This window comes from Silene latifolia, chromosome 8, assembly GCF_048544455.1.
Source record: "Silene latifolia isolate original U9 population chromosome 8, ASM4854445v1, whole genome shotgun sequence".
NCBI lineage: Eukaryota > Viridiplantae > Streptophyta > Magnoliopsida > Caryophyllales > Caryophyllaceae > Silene > Silene latifolia.
In genome coordinates this window covers 1,599,266-1,617,217 of record NC_133533.1, presented here as the reverse complement: position 1 = coordinate 1,617,217, position 17,952 = coordinate 1,599,266, and the positions used below count along the sequence as shown (strand labels likewise).

At 34.6% G+C, this 17,952-nt stretch overlaps 1 protein-coding gene and 1 long non-coding RNA gene across 2 annotated transcripts; one reads left to right on the top strand and one right to left on the bottom strand.

Annotated features, from left to right (window-relative positions):
* Window positions 1–2,215: 2,215 nt before the first annotated feature.
* On the bottom strand, window positions 2,216–3,592 carry LOC141595964 (uncharacterized). Its single transcript, XR_012522358.1, has 2 exons — window positions 2,699–3,592; window positions 2,216–2,558 (listed from the first exon to the last, which is right to left on the bottom strand). It is a non-coding gene; the product is annotated as an uncharacterized LOC141595964 (long non-coding RNA).
* A 1,471-nt stretch (window positions 3,593–5,063) lies between these two features.
* On the top strand, window positions 5,064–9,207 carry LOC141595963 (putative serine/threonine-protein kinase PBL23). Its single transcript, XM_074415941.1, has 5 exons — window positions 5,064–5,349; window positions 5,829–6,007; window positions 6,211–6,400; window positions 6,980–7,371; window positions 8,446–9,207. Exons 1-5 carry the CDS (start codon window positions 5,157–5,159, stop codon window positions 8,806–8,808), a joined length of 1,317 nt encoding a protein of 438 aa, XP_074272042.1. The 5' UTR covers window positions 5,064–5,156; the 3' UTR covers window positions 8,809–9,207.
* Window positions 9,208–17,952: the final 8,745 nt, after the last annotated feature.

Sequence of the window (17,952 nt, the reverse complement as noted above, 5' to 3'; positions counted from 1 at the left end):
TTATTATTATTATTATTATTATTATTATTATTATTATTATTATTATTATTATTATTATTATTATTATTATTATTATTATTATTATTATTATTATTATTATTATTATTATTATTATTATTATTATTATTATTATTATGTAAGACAGTCTTATTAATTGAACAAACAAATTTGAAATGACTAACTTATAAGAATGGCATGTGTAAGTAAATTGTCCATATTTAAAGGGTAGGTATATGGTTCAAACAAAATATATACTCCTTCCGTCTCAGTCAATAGTTTACATTTGTTTTATTCCCCCTCACAAAATACAGCAAATATAAACTATTCATTGATTTAACACCTGTCTTTATATTAATCATAAGGGCTATTAAAGCGGCCCGATTCCCTTACACTTATGATGATTAGTACTTAATAAATTTTGCTAGAATTAGAGATTACAAAGCTTTAGAGGCTACCTAATGCTTAGAACCAAGTACGTATCAAGAGACCATAAGGGATTAGGATATTTCATTTTTTTTAGAATTATGTGACACCCGAATTTGAACTTCGAAACACCTATTCGATAATGTTCTATAACTTAGTTTTAAAATAATCAAGGTCATTAACCTGTACGAAGTACGGGCTTTCAAACTAGTTCATTTAGTAAATAGGGGATTCGAGTCGAGTCGGGTCATTGACATGCATTGGGTCGATTCGGATTACGGGTCATCTCGGCCGGGTCAAGCTCGGTTTCGAGCGGGCCTTAATAATCGGGTTGGGCACAAACATGTCAATCGGGGTGGGTTTGGGTCAAATTAATTTCGAAAAGGCCGGGCCAAAGCATTTTGAATCTAGGTCATTTTCGGGTAAACTATTACTGTATCAGATTATTTATAATTTTTTTACCAATATTTTGACTCTCGCCCGACCCCAGACTTGTTACCCATAGGAGTTGACCCGTATTCTGACTCGACCCAATCCGTATGACCCGACCGAGGATCCGACCCACCTACCTCTTATTCGCTTTGTCTTGTTCTCACAATCGCAGATTGCCTCCCCTTTCTCCTCCCCTTCAATGTCACACCATGTTGCTGATACAACGATGGCGATTATGATGACGACGGCATCCATCATGATGATGATGGCGATGAAAGTTCGGGCTATCGTTCTTATTCTTAAATTCCAGATCCTGCATCAGGTACTATCCTCTCCTTTTCTAAACATTTCCGTAAACCCTAATTTTATCATCATTTGGTTGTGGTATTATTAGCTACAATAGTCATGAGTAATTATTTACGAGGTTTGAAATGAACAAATGTATGCTGGACTCTTTAATTTGTTATTCTTTGGCTACACTGGTCATGATTAGTGTTGTGCGGAAGCGTGAATAACTCGTGTTGCGCCTCTGTTGCATTGGTGTTACTCTACTGATGTGGGACATGAGTTTGCACCCTAACAATTAGGCCATCAGAGTTGCTGGGTTAATTGATTACGTGATCAAATTATCAACTTGATCTTATGTTTGATTGATTTTGATAAGGAATTCACGTTGTTTATTTCAAAGGAGAGAGTGAAGCCATCACCACAGCCAGACATTTGGAACATAGAAGCTGAAAGAGATTTTCGCCACCGGTATACTTCTGGGAGGATACATGGCCTCTTATGACTATCATGTGGTTTGGTTCTCTTATCAAGTTGGGATTAAGTACACCATTTTTCAATTACTTTTGGGTCATAATGAAGAATTTTTTGGCAAATTGGTGTTTATTAGCAAAATAATTAGGGAATTGGGGTTGGTTTGAAACTATTTAGATTTATGGTGTCCACGTCATCAGTTTTTATTTTTTTTCCAGTTTTTATGGTAAGCCGCTAAGTTTCTTAGCGGCTTACTATTTTTTTTTTTGAAAAAAAAAAAAGTGAATAGTAAAGCCGCTAAGAAACCTAGCGGCTTTACTATTTTTTTTTTTTTTTCAAAAACCGTCACCTTCTAACAGTGATGACAGCCTATTCTAGAAATGAATAACCACCAAAGCCGCTAAGAAAGTTAGCGGCTTCCTTATTTCTCTATTTTTCATAAGCTTATGACATTTATTATCAAAAAAATGACAAAGAGACAAAGCCGCTAAGATAAAAATTGGAAAAAAAATGAAACTGATGACGTGGACACCATAAGTGTAAATAGTTTCAAACCAACCCCAACTCCCTAATTATTTTGCTAATAAACACCAATTTGCCAAAAAATTCCATAATGAATGTCTAACACAACACTTGAGGATATGCATACGGAACTTCTCCGTCCAGGCATAAAAAGGGAGACTCATTTGTAACCTCTTAAAACATGAGACCTTCTAAAATACAATCCTAATCATTCTACTAGCTTTATGAGCAACAAATCGACTAACAAAGACGGTCTGAGAGATCATTGTAGCCCAATGCTTGGACACAGACATGTATAAGATTATAGGATGGTGCCAAGAGGTCGAGACAGCGGAATAGGCTTGGGTCGAGGATGGTGGATGCCACTCATACGTTCCATCACGAAAGTGACCTTGGAGAAGAGTTGCTCCCGTCGAGATTGCCTTAAAACAGAAAGAAGTGGGTGAGAATAAGGCAATAGCATGATTGTCCGTACAAAATTGAGATACGGAGAGCAATTTACGAGAAATGGTCGGAACAACTAAAACATTATTAAAAGTAAGGGAGTGAAAAGAGAATGAACCGTGGTGAGTAATTGGAAGGGACGAGCCATCTCCAATTACGAGGTCGTCAGGTCCATAATAAGGTGCATGAAGGGAAATAGTGTTGAGGTCATTGACGACGTGATGAGATGCACCACTATCAATGAGAAAGGAAGAGAAAAGGGTGGAGGAGGCAGTGACGGTGTGGGCATAAGGGCGGTTTTGTTTCGATGGTGGTGGAGGAAAAGTGACAGTAGGATAATCGCGCTTGAAGTCGGGACAATCACTGATAACATGTCCCTTACTTCGACAGTATTGGCAGCGACTCAAGAAGGGCTTCGGTTCAGGGTTGGACGGCTGAGTTTGGGGTGCTTGATACTGGGAACGAGGCTGGTTCGAATGGGGTTGGGAATAGTAACGGGTTTGGGTTGAATGGGGTTGATAGCGTGGAGTGGAGGTTGAGTAAGGGCGGGTTGAGGCGGCATGGGCAGAGGGTGTGAAAGGGGTGGCAGGGGTTTGATTACTCACACGAAGCTCATGATTAATAAGCTTCTCATGTAAATCATCAAATGTTATGGGTACGTCGCGAGCGCGGACGGCGTCGATTACTGGTTGGTATAGTTTTTGATCGAGACCGTCAAGTATTTGGCTGGTGACATCTTCATTGTCGACGGGTTTTCCGAGTTGGGCAAGGTTTGCGGCACAGGTCTTGATGGCTAACATATAATCCGTGACGGATTTGTCGCCCATGGTAATATTTTTGAGACGGTTCTTTAATTGTAGTATGTGACCGCGAGATGGGTTGGCATAGGTGGTGGCAAGAAGGGTCCAGGCTGCGTGGGATGTGGTGCAGTCGAGGATGAGTGGAGCAACTGATTCGTGGAGAGTACCGGCAAGGGCACCGAGAATCAGTTGGTCTTGCTTAAACCAGGTGTTATAGGCAGGGTTCGGTATGGGGTCCGGATTGGGTTTGGCTTCGGTGGGTGTGGGTGTGGTTGTTTGTGGTGGAGGGGTTAGCGAGCCGTCAAGAAAACAGAAAAGGCCGAAGCCTTGTAGGAGATGGGTGATTTGGAATCTCCAAGAGCGATAGGTTGTTGGTGTAAGTTTGGTGCAAGTAGGGAAGGATATGGAGATCAGTGGTTTGGTTGGTTCGTCGGCATTCGGGATGAGGTTGTTGGAGTGGTTGGCCATGGTTGCTCGAAGGAGAAGAAGGCTAGGGATAGTGGTTAGGATCGATGTGGGAATGATACCATATAAGATTATAGGATATGTAAACTGTTGTATTGAATGAATAATGTAGAGGAGATTTACAAGCTATTTATAATTACAATTAGGAGAGAAGACTAAGTAAATAACTAACCCTAAAGAAGAGGAGAAAGACTAGGGAAGTTAGCTAACAACATACATGAGAATAGGAACAATAAGAAGAGAATAAACGTACAACAAGTATCCTATATACAAGCAAACTATGACTTAGTAATATCTTCAATAACATGCACCTGAGAGCAGTTTTGAAACAAGGAAGTCGACATAAAATTTCTACTAATAGCTTATCTAATAAACCATCCATGTTATTACTATTGGGGTTTTTGCGTTTCGTTCGTACCTCCGAGAACTCAACATCATCCACCATTGCAACACCTTACCTAGGCATTGGGCCAGCATGCACTTGTGTCTAGCTCTAGTCACACAACATGAATCTAATAAATTCGTCTTACAAAAAATAAAATTGGCGTTTGGTAGAATTGCTATTTTAATCAATTCATGGATTATACAAGTTGTATACTTGTATATATTGTACGGTGTAGAATCTGAGCTTTATGATAAAGTATCCGAGCTTAATGTTAAATAATATGAGCTTTATTAGAAAGTATTAAACTCGTCCATTTACACATTAAAAATATGAACTTTGAATTAACTCAGAAAAAATACATATAAGTTCGGATTTTTATACCTTGGTTGTATAATGCTTATGGTACAACTGGATGTATAATTTTATTTGTGTATTTTATTCATTCATCCATGACAACTCAAAGCAAGGTTGGTTAAATTTGTTAACCTTACCTAGGCAAACTAAGTTTTCCATTCATACAATCACAGCAAATAATCATCTAGTAATTGCATATATAAGTATATAACATTATATTGCCAACTAATCAATCTAAAGAAAGAAGACAAAAAAAAAATTAAAAAAAAAAATTAAAGGGTATTTTATTTAATAATTTATCCTCATTTTTTTGATATTTTAATTTATTTTTTAAAGGTTTTATCATGGTGACTTTTATGGTCGTGCAGCCAATAAATACATGATTATTATATCAAACAAAGTTGCAGGCCATGATAATTAACATACTAATATGTCCACTATATAGAAACAAAAATTAATTAAGATAATAATTAGATTATTATTAGTTTTCATTAAGGAGACTATTTTTGCAAGGAATGGTTTGTAATCAAAGCTAAAACAAGACAATTTGAGTTTTCATTAAGGGTAAAATCATGACGTTCCTCGGTTGTTGTAGGGCCGACTTCATTGAAGAGGAAGAACACAGCCGCAACAATGTCAACCCTACAACAGCGAGGAAGAGGACGAGGAGGAGGAGGAAGAGGATGCGGGTTAGGGATTGTAGCGAGGGTAAGGTGTCCATTGCTACCGTTGTCAAGACCTTTGCTTTAAAGTCGACGGTCAAAGGTAATTTCTTACGTACCATGTAATGTTATGTGATTGTTTTTTATCTGCAAAAAAATGTTTACGTCTGAAAACGATTTGGGATTGACTAACATAAATCAACAACGTACATTACAATATATTGATTTTAGTAGGCCTTATGAATTATGATGTCTAGTTTTGGATGCATACCGCGGTCAAAGGTTTGTTATGTACCATACATATATTGGTCAATGACATTTTTTTTCTAACAAGAAATGTTCAACGCAGTGGTGGAGCGAGGGGGGCTAGTAAGGGACGGTCGCCCCCGCTGGTATTGGAAAATTTTGAATTTTTTAGTTCAAATTTATGAAGTTTTTCGAGGTCCCCTTATAATATTACCCTTTCGTCCCTGCTGACTTAAAATCCTGGCTCCGCCACTGGTTCAACTATTTTGCATTGAATAGTTAGAATTATGATGCTAGAAAATTTCCTAATAGTCACATTTGTATATGAGATAATAGGTAAGAAGAAACAAGTAATCGAGGAAGTCGAGAAATCCGAGTCATGCCAGAAGATCTCATCTCAAGTATTCACATTCCGGCAAATGGCTTCAGCAACCAACAATTTCAGCATCGAAAACCTCGTTGGTGAAGGCGGGTTTGGAAGGGTTTATAAAGGGTACATTCCAGGTGTAGATAAGGTATACATATTTGTTAGACAAAGTATATTGTTTGAATATTTTTTTTGCTGTAAGAATATAATGCTTGAGTATTATTAAAAGATCGTTTCAATAATACTCAAGCATTATATTCTTACAATATTATCCATTATTTTTAACTTGGCTCGATTGCTCGAGCGAGGAAATGAGTTCTAATTACATACTTGTTATGTGTTGATCATCAGCTTGTGGCGATTAAGCAGCTTGATCGAAATGGACTGCAAGGAAACAGAGAATTTTTGTCTGAAGTTTTCATGCTTAGTCTTGTTGATCATCCGAATCTCGTGAATTTGATTGGATATTGTGCTGATGGTGATCAAAGAATCTTGGTTTATGAGTACATGGCTAATGGATCTTTGGAAGATCACCTCTTAGGTAACTCACCGCGTAAAAAAAATCGTTTGCATTCATTCACATTATTATTGCTGATTTGCAGATTACCAGTTTCTGAAGTTTTCATCTCAGCGACTGCGTAAAGAATGATTTAATTCTGAATTACGATAAAATGAAGCAAAATGATTTACTAACTGGTTACGCTTCTTATTGATAAAATGGTGAACCAAAATGAATTACGATAAAATGGTTAATTTAATTCATTTCGTAATTCTGATATAAATAAATCATTCCAAATTTCGTAATTCTAATTTAATTCTGAGTTACGATAAAATAATGCAAAATGATTTACTAACTGGTTACGCTTCTTATTGATAAAATGATGAACCAAAATGAATTACGATAAAATGGTTAATTTAATTCATTTCGTAATTCTGATATAAATAAATCATTGCAAATTTCGTAATTCTGATTTAATTCTGAATTACGATAAAATAAAGCAAAATGATTTACTAACTGGTTACGCTTCTTATTGATAAAATGGTGTACCAAAATGAATTACGATAAAATGGTTAATTTAATTCAGGTCGTAATTCTGATATAAATCATCGAAAATTTCAGACGTGCCACCAAACAAGGAGCCATTGGATTGGCAAACAAGAATGAAGATAGCAGAAGGAGCAGCGAAAGGACTCGAGTATTTACACGAGACTAATAAACCAGCAGTAATCTATCGCGATTTCAAAGCATCAAACATTTTATTAGACGAAGAATTTAACCCTAAACTCTCAGATTTCGGCCTGGCTAGGATCGGTCCTACAGGGGACAACGATCATGTCTCTACTCGAGTGATGGGTACTTACGGGTATTGTGCACCGGAGTATGCGATGACTGGTAAGCTGACAACAAAGTCGGATGTGTACAGCTTTGGTGTTGTGTTTCTTGAGTTGATTTCTGGAAGAAGAGCTGTTGATACTACTAAAGCCACTGCTGAACAAACCCTGGTCAGCTGGGTAAGTTACCTTTCTTTAAATTTCAAATCACTCGGGTAAATAAACTTCGTTACTTCGATACTTCACTTTGGTTATGCATCGTTTGTGAACAAGATACTTTTCCGATCTCAATTATGTCAAAATAAAACCCGAGTATATGCATTGTCACATGTTCGAACCCACTTTCCTTATGTCTTATAGCCTTATAGGCCTTATATCGCATCCCCTATTTACTAAATGAATAGGCGAAACTCTAATTTTTTCCGCTTAAAACATATGTCCTAGAATATTACTTGGTATTCATACACTATAGGTTTGGACATGATAAGTTATAAATGGATATAATCTTTTGTATTTAAATATTTATAACAGTTAATATTTCATATTTTGCAAAAATTTATCTCCGATCTTAAATTCTTTTTTTAAAGAACTTATTGATAAAAAATTATTGACTTTTTATGATAAGAAGTTGCGGCTAAAAAATATGGTATTAGTAATTATTTGTTAAAATTCATTGACTTTTTATGATAAAAATTTGCAGCTAAAAAATATGTTATTAATAAATATTTGTAAATTAACATAATAAATTTCTCGGTAAAAAAACAAAAAAAAAAATCAAAAAAAAAACACTCATTTTATTACTTCTTACGATTTAAATTTTTATTTATTTCTCTAATCAAAATACATAAAGGAGAAACATGAAAAATAAGAATTGTCAATTTAAATTTTATAAAGGGAAATGATAAATACAGGGCTGTATTTAAGAAACCAAAAGAGGAAATTAATCTTTAATATTATTGTTAATTGCATCATTTTTGGTGCAATTTTGCCATAAATTCCTTTTTTAATACCTAAATTAGAAGGTTTTAACTCCTAAGGGTTGTATTTAACATTACCCTTTTATAAATAATACACTACAAAGTAAAACTTTATAAATATCGTGGGGATCTAAACTAGTTTTACAAACAAATGCATAAAGCAGTTGTCAACTAATTTAGTTGGTAAAATTATAAGCGATGGTACTGCTGACCTGGGTTCAAACCCCGTCAACATCAAAATTGCCACTCGATTTAACACTTGATTTCGATATTGCAGGCAGAGCCACTATTTAAAGACCGAAGCCAATTCGCGAGAATGGCAGATCCATTACTATGTGACAAGTACCCAGAGAAAGGCTTATATCAAGCCCTAGCTGTGGCATCAATGTGTCTTCAAGACGAAGCCAACACTCGACCGTTAATCAGCGATGTTGTAACCGCCCTTGAGTATCTAGCCAAGCCAATGAATTCCGAGGGAACTTCACCAGTTACTGTCATCAGCGCTCACCTAAGCGACAACGGTGAAGATACAGAAGATGATCAAGAACATGGTAAAGACAAACATGAAGATCAACATGACAAGGATGAGAATCAAAGATATGTGAAGCAATTTGAATCGACAACGGAGTCGTTAATTTGATACAAAAGGCAGGACATTTTTACCCTGCTTGAGTACTCGACCTGGCAAAACTGACAAGACCTTACCCTGCTCGAGTACTCGACCTGGCAAAACTGACCAGACCTTACCGAAAAGAACCAAACTTGAACCGATAAGTTTGAAACATAAATGTTTATATTGGTGAACCCAACTGACTTAAATCCGTATTGATCCAACTCGAATGTGTGATAAATATTTGAGATGGGTAGATGTTGGACATGTTTGTGTATGTATGAACAATTATAATTTGTAGTGGTAGTTGAGTTTCCTTGGTCTATAACTAGTATACGATTCGCCATTGCCGATTTTTATTAGCGGGGAACGAATATGTTTTAATTCAATTTATCAAATATATGGAGTACTCCTATCAAATAATACAATGTCCTTGTGTAACACTGACACGATCATAATATAATGCACTAATGAGAAAAAAAAATTAATAAATTTGTATACTACAGTTTTATACTAAGACGGGATAATTTTTTTAATGATCTGAGTTAAACTTTCAAATAGTAACATTTTACTATACATTTAATGGGTCTAGTACTCTAGATCGATACACTTGACAATCAGTGGTGTGGAGTTAGGGGCTAGCAGGGGCGCTTCTGCTGGAAATTTCAAAAATTTTAGTTAAAATTTTCTAAAAAATTTCAAGTTTCCTTTATACCATCACCCGTTCGTGTCTGTTGGGTTTCAATTCTTAACTCCGTCAGACCGCCACTGTTGACAATGATGATAAGTTTGATTTTTGTATGAGACGGTATTATTAGAAGCATATGATATGATTGTCCAATTTAGAAAGTACAAAAAAAAAGTTGACTATGGAACTTAATTAGACAACATGGGTCGAGCCATGGTACAATAATCACTCAAGTTGTGCATTAGTTTATGTACTAGTTGCACTTCATATTATGCATGAGCATGACAGGGATCATGTCTTGTGTTCTCACTTCTTACGTTGACTTCTGAAACTAACATTCAACGTGCCTAGACGTATTTTTTCAACTATGTGCATGAAGATCGAAGATGCTTCATATGGGCATAGATTCACATAGGAGTATATGACGACTTTGCTCGTCGTGCTTATTTGTAGCGGCTTTTATTCACACAAATTCTTGTAAAAAACGATCTTAAATACAGAAATATACAATCATTGAATAGATAAGTTTCGAATTTAAGCCGAGGTTCATTGTGATACACGTGTGAGTGACTCGTAGAATATATTCTTGGTTAAAGTGTTAAACCTGTTTTTTGTCGAAATGACATTTACAAATCAGAATCGATTTAAATAATGTAAAATAAAAGAGAGATGGTCAGAAGTTTTATCATAAGACGGTTTTAAGTAGGACCTGCAGTTGAATATATTACATAATGGCATGTAAATCATGTCTTTTTCTATGATGGCTCCAAGGGACATGATTTGGATTGTAGGCATGGTTCATGAACGGTAGATGGTCCAAAAATAGTCTTTATATATTTCCACACTATTACATTGACTTAACTTTTATAATTTGATCAAAGTTTGAATCAAGAAAGTGCATTTAGAAGTACGTATCTAGTGAATAGTGATGGTCAAATGTGTTTTTAAGGACCAACTTCTTTGACGAGGAAGATTGCACTTTAATTCAAGAATATAAACAGTAAATTTAAATACTCCGGAGTCCGGAGTACCCAGTATATATCACACGAGTACTAATACTCAAATACGGATTATTGGTAGTAATAATGGAACACCTTAGTTATGTTGAAAAGGGCTCAATAACCCAAGTACCCAACCCTTTCCCCTCAATAATTGAGCTTTAAATATTCACATACGAAGTTTGCAATTTAGATCTTCGACCCCCTTACCACAACATTATAACTAAGAAAACGATGATTTCCTTCTTAGTACTTCTCCTATAGCGATTCTAAGTTTGATTACACTTAGAACTAAAATATAGTGTGTGTATACTATAAATAAATCATTTTTTATTTTATTTTTCCCGATTCTTATCTTTAATATTAGACTTCGTTGTATATAATAGAAATAATGTTGAAGTAGTATAATATTAATACAACATTATCAATTTATCATACCATGAAAATACATGATTGGTTATAACTTATAACTAGACAATCATAATGGTTCATTTGGCATTTTGTAGTATAGCTATGTCAAATAATCATTATTTTTTGTATACTTCTATTAATTTATCCAATCTAAAATAAATATTTTATTTTTTTATATAATTAGTCAATCATTATTAGAGGTACAATAACAATCTTCTACGAAATTTCTTAAATGTTCATTTTCCTCTCTGTCATATAATTTAGTTTTTAAGAATAAAATGCACATGGTTCGTACATATAGCTAGCTTTCTCACCCTTGTTTATATCTATCACAAATTCTTCTTTAAAACGGAAATATTCGCATCAAACCTAAAACGGGCAAATATGTTACGAAGTATATAAGACAAAAGTAAAATGTGTAGGGACCAACATAACATTTATCGCATCTATCAATTGGATTATTATTTAACCTGTTTTAATTTTAAGACAAATACGTCTGTCTTAAGAGTGACTAGCTGTATAATAATTATTATTATTATATTAAGTTCTTTGACTCCCTCACTTCTCCCAACTATATATAAACACACAAATCTCTTCCTACATCAACCAAATAATTTTTTCAACACTTTCTATCTCTTACCCAACATATCATTCACATCCCAAAAAATTTGGGACACTTACCCTACACTTATAAGACCATATTATTATATACAAAACAAAGAAAAATGGTCACCTTTGTTCTTAGGAGAAATAATAGCTATGGTTACACTAAAATGGAGAAAGAAGATCCACAAGAGAAATCTCATAGAGAAGCACAATTCTTGATTTACAAGACAATGAAACAAGTAGATCAAATTGTGATGAAGAAATCTTTAAAACCATCATGGTTAAGATTAAGAATATGCAAATTGAAGGTCAAAATTGGTAAGAAGTTGTTAAAACTTAAGAAAACCATGTTATGTAACATGTCTAAGACTAAGGTTGGTGTTTGTAAACAACTTATGGGTCAATTCAAGACCTTCAAGGGATTATTTAATGGTGGTAGCGGTCGACAAGGTGGTAGCGGCCGCTCCATTGACCACCTTCCTCGGCCGCTACTCATTTGATGATGAATATAAATATATCATGGCATATTCATATATGTGTGACCAATGTATTACTCATTTTGTCCTGATTATTTGTTTACCTTTTGTTAAAATAGGCATCACAAAGAATATTCAGAATAATATAACAGGTAAACAAATAATTGAGACGAAAAAAGTATCTTTCGTATTTGTTTAGACGTTTTATTTGATGACGAGTTAATATTATTAGGTGCGATTAATGAAACGTTTATTATACTGTAGTTTCTTTTGTGTAAGTGTACTCCATTTTTGTTTACTTATTTTTTTTCTTTTCTCTTTGATTATGAGGAAAGTTATTACGTGGAATTTCAAAATACTTACATAAGAAAAACGTATTATTGCAAATACGTATTATTATTGAATTGGTTACATTACAATCTACTCCGTAGACCGTAATATTAGTGATTTTATATTGTAAGACGTAGACATAAATACGTAAAAATGTAAAATATGTGATGTATTTTTTTTACTCAAAATACGACGTACACCCTCATATTTCACTAGAACTACTCCATTTTCTACATTATGATCATTATACGTTGTTTATAGTAAAACTTTACTACGTTAACAGGGTAAAACATACCCATAAAATAATACACTTTCTTCAGTCATTTGATTACCTTTTATATTCATTGTGACATAATTTTACTCAATAATAAACAAATGACGGAACAAAAGGAGTACCACGTAGTGTTGCACCGTCGATCTATACTCCTGATTTCTCAATTTTTCTTTTTTTTTCTTTTTTTTTTTTTTTTGGTGTTTCATCATCAACTGATGTTTAATGTTTGATTTAATGAGCTTTTAAGTCCAACCACAAGAAGGGTCATACCATGTGGACAGTGGACATGTTGTCGTCATGGATGGTTGGTATAATCTATTTTTGGAAATCGAAAGGAATGCTTTACCGTGCATTCCTCCGTACCACCCTCCATCTTTAATGATTACAAACGGTGCATTCACTCGGATACCGACATATCGTCTCGTGTTCACAAAATGTGATCCACAGTTTGTTTTGTATAAGACAGTTGTATATATAATACGAGTATACAGAACATAATCTCTCTTTTCAAATATTAAATGAGCTACAAAACATGTAAGATGATCAAGGTTCTCAAAATGCGTTACATGTAACATGTAACGGTCTTATTTGAGCGTGGATTAGTCTACGTTCTTTTCGCAAGAGCGTAAGTATACCTTTTTATTGTCACCCGGCAATTTGTATGTATCAGCGGTTTCTGGAAGTCAGATGTGATGCTGATGATGAAGCTAGTTCAATCGCTCGTTATCAATATTCTGTTCTGCTCCATACTACCTTAGTTTTATTAGTTTGTATTAATAATGTTGTTTTAGTTTTAGATGATAGATGTATTACGGGCTTCGAGAGCCAGAACATCATGTAATACATCTTTTCCTCACTGTAAAAAAAAAAAATAAAAAAAAAAAAAAAAAAAAAAATAATTAACATCCACCATGTTAACTAAATTCCATCCCTAACATTAATGAAAGCAATAGCAACCTAAAGACATCATTAATGATTGTTAACTAAGATTATATGATTAATCACATGCATATGCATTTTACAAAACACAAATTCTCGTTTAAAACGGAAATGTTCATCTTAAGCTTAAAACCCGTCAAATAACATAGATAAGAAAAAAAAACCTAAATATTGAACAAAAAAACTCGTCAAATCCATGCAGTGAAATGCCATTTAACTCGTTTAAACTTAATACATATATATCCGTCATAATTGTTTACAAAATAAGTTGTGTTATCAAAAATGTTGCTCAAATTCCATCGATGAGACTTAGTACTATGAACAAAGAAGCAGGTAAATTTAATTGGGTGCACGTTAGTTTTAATTCTTTTGCCCCTATAAATAAAATAAAATCATAAATTATACACCAACTCATTGCCAACCTTGCATATACTTTGATCCGATCCGACATTACCAATTAATACGCGTTAAGAGATACTAGCAATTTCTGGACCCTGACATCCGGTTTGGACCTCGTCTTTTATGATTCTCGATTTTTATCATCCATATATTTCTTTTGTAATAAGATTGCTTTATACTCCCTCCACCTCGATTAATTGTCCTTTGATTTTGGTACAAAGATCAAGGAAAAAGAAGAGAGTCAATTACTAAATGACAAGTGCAACAAATTGAGAGTGAATGATCAAATTCTTCATCAAGTTTATTATTAAAATAAAAAGGACAACAATTGACTGAGACACCCAAAATGAAATATGACAACAAATAACCGGGACAGAGGGAATATAAGAGCTTGTGTGAAACGAGAATTTAGTAATTGTTTTATTAGTTTTTTTTTCGTGTGTGTTGAGTTTAAACTAATATGTTTAAGGTTATGAGTGTTAATCAAGGTATAAGACTAGTGATTGGGTTCGACCATTATCTTAAGGTTTTGATTAAAATGGTCTTTTCACATGTTATCAAATATAGTATGACCAAAAGATTACGTGTTCAAATCCTGGGTGCCCCCAAAGATTAGATTGTGTTATATAAGAGCTTGTGTTAAATGAGAGTTTGGTGACCGTCTTTGGTTCTTTTTTGGGTGTCGTGTTTAAAATAATGTGGTTACGAGTATTCGGGTATAAGACGAATGATTGGGTTTAACCAACGGTTTAAGGCTTTGGATCTTTAGTTGAGGTAGTCTTCACACATGATACCAGAGCTAGTGTGAACAAAAGGTTACGAGTCCAAATCCTTGGTGTCCTCAAAAATCTCAAGTGGAATTTGAGCACATGGTATGACTTATGAGTGGACTGTGCAATGTGCATTATTCACTTTTCAAGCCCTAGAAACTTGTGTGAGGGGACATGTTAAGATATAAGACCATGTGAAATTCAAGTATATGGTACGGTGGATTGTGCAATGTGCATTATCCACTCTTCAAGCCCAACAAATAAGTGAAGAAGCATGTTAAGGTAGAAGATTATTAATTGAGCTCACCTATCAGTTTAAGATTTCTACTAAAATAACTGAAAACCACCTTATATAAAACGAAGTAGTCATCTTCGTTTAGACAATTTATATCCACACTCTTAACATTATCCACACCCTAGGTTTATCAAAACTTTCTAAAATATTACGTACCACATCAACTCATATATAAAATCGTCATATAACATATAACAAAGAAGAATAGACCAAGAGGTTCAATGTGTAATGATCTCAAGGCCCATCTTGTTAGTAAGCTACAATTTATATGTAAAAAATGTTCCTCCCAGGGTTTGAACCCTTGATCTCAAGGTTACTTACCACCTTCTCTACCATTGAACCACTTGTGTTTAGTGTTTATTTAAATATTAGAATATAATATATCTTATCATAGGAGATATTATTTATTTTTATTTACAAGGTACATTTATTTCAAATTTAAATATTTCAGAAGAAAGTTCAAAATAAAATACTAATTTTTAAACTAAAAAATTATTAAAATTAGTTATTTTTCTATTTTTTGGGAGGAAAAAAATACCGTAATAAAAAAATGCGGTTTAAAATAAAAAATAATGTATCGGAAAAAAATTTGTGCCCCCCTTTCGATAAATTCCTGCATCCGCCCCTGCGGAGTATGATAAATACTGATGTATTTATATATGCAAGTTATCGATACACGGTTTTCGGGATTTTAAAGTCCCGAAAGTCCGAAACTAAAATGTCCGTAAATCATACAGACGGTTTCTCGAATCAGTATATAATACAAGGTATACACGGTTTTCGGTGTATAATTAAGGATTTCACGACTTCGCTACCAACCATTTTTGCATATTACTTTTTCGTAATTTAAGAAAAATGCAATAGCGCTGCCGAATGTTGTATAGGCTGTAGGTCCTTTTATTGTCGAGACCTGTTTTAGGCTTTGTTTGGCATGACACTTTAGGTAGTTTATTTGACCAAAGTTGCTTATTTGACCAAAATTTCAGCTACCCGATTTTTTTTGCAAGTGTTTGGCAAGTAGCTTATTTGTGCAAATAAGCTACCTGAAATGAAATGCTACCTAGAATTGCATCTAGAATTGCATTTGAGATTTCAGGTATCTGAAATAACTTATTTTCCATTTTTTACCCTTCAACCTATAATATTAAATAATTATCATATCCTTTTACGTCATTTTACCGAAAATCAGCTACATTTTCAACTAGTTTGCCAAGTACTTTTTATATAATCAGTTACCTTATCAACTCCTAATTTTCAGTTACCTTTTTATGTTTCAGTTAACTTTTTAGTTTTCAGCTACCTTTTCAGTCAGTTTTACCAAACAAAGTCTTTACTATGATACACGTTTGCTGCTGTAACGTTATAACGAATTGGTCTCGAACCGGGCTTTCCATTTCCAAACCCCAGCTAAATACGCAACTTAATTGGGGCATCCTAACTACCCATCTATGATTCTTAGCCCGTGTAGAAATGGTGCTATGGCCCAATTGTTTTTTCTTTTTGAGGGAACTAAAGCCCAAATTTTTACTCCGATCAATTAGTCTCAATTTGTATTCAAGTCATTTAAGATTCACAAGGATGACAAAACTTTCTCGACGATAATCGGACATACATCATCCGGAAAATACTACGGTTACACTCGGTGTATAGAATCTTCTATACACCACCAGTAAAACTTAGACATGTGGCAGAATCTATTTTTTAATTATGCAAGGAATAATTTTTATATTGAGGGAAATTATAAGAGATTTGATTAGTTTTAAATTTATAAACTAATTATTATGTTTACCAAAATCTTATCCCATCTTTTACTTTAAATTTTAATTTTTTTTCTTTTTAAAAAAAAGAGCAAGCATATGTGTGTTGCGTTTTATGAGTGCACACTACAACTTTCCTCTCCCCTACCAGGCTACCACCATCCTTCAACATCTCCCTATCACCAACCTCCTTCAGCCACCCATCCAACCTTACAACAGCCACTATCACGCTGACAACCGGTGACCCACATGCCTTCCCCGTCGCGAACTAATAACGTCGATTAGTAACAGATATGGTTCAATTTGCTTTGTTTTAATAACGTCAATGATTCGATGACTCAATAAGGTTGTTGACGGGAAGACAACATTTGTGGTGGTTGGCTCGGTAATGGCGGCTTATTGCGGGGGGACGAACAGGTGGTGGGTGGCATAAGATCCAATTGGTTACGCTATTTGGTGGGGGTGAGGCGGTTGGTGCGCTGGTGTGAGTGGGGGATTCACGTTAGCGGCCCGAGGCGTTCGCTGGTGCAAGGTGTCGTCAGCGCCGATAGGTGGTTGACTAGGGGAGGAAGTAATGGTGGTGGCTGGGATTGGGGGTGCAGTCGTTGTACCACTTTGTTAGGGTAAAAAAACAAAAAATAGGAAAGAATTAGGTCTTGCTAAAACTGAAAATTTATGGTATAAAAGAAATTAATAATAATTTTGGAAATGTTTCAAATAAATTTAATTTTAAAAATTTTGGCTTAGAAATATAATAAAATTAAAGTAAAAGACAAAATCATCTTATATTCCACGGGTCGTAACGTTACTCACAGTGTATAGAAGATTCTATAGCCTTTTCGTACATCATCCGGTACCCCAATTTCACTTTGTTTTTTAAACTACAGAAAAGTAATACGCGAAAATGGTTGGTAGCGAAGTCATCAAATTTTTGTTAAGATTATGCTGATCGCCATTTGAGTCAATATCGGCCTATATGTAATCACCGGTTCCCAGTGGCGGAGCCAGGAATGTAAGTCAGCGAGGGCGAAACGGTAATATTATAAGGGAGCCTCAAAAATATTCGAAAATTTTAACTAAAAAATTCGAAATTTTCAAACGCCAGCGGGGGCGACCACCCCTGCTAGCCCCTCCCTGGCTCCACCACTGCCGGTTCCTAGATAATAAGTCTCGAGTTTGTGATTTAATACCACGAGACGGAGAGTATAATTGTAATTACTGGCTGATTCAA

Bases quoted from the DNA above. Each gene is read 5' to 3' on its own strand.
- LOC141595963 (XM_074415941.1), top strand. From the start codon at position 5,157: ATGACGTTCCTCGGTTGTTGTAGGGCCGACTTCATTGAAGAGGAAGAA. The intron at 6,401-6,979 runs GTAACTCACCGC...CGAAAATTTCAG, and splicing joins TTTGGAAGATCACCTCTTAG to ACGTGCCACCAAACAAGGAG. The intron at 7,372-8,445 runs GTAAGTTACCTT...TCGATATTGCAG, and splicing joins AACAAACCCTGGTCAGCTGG to GCAGAGCCACTATTTAAAGA.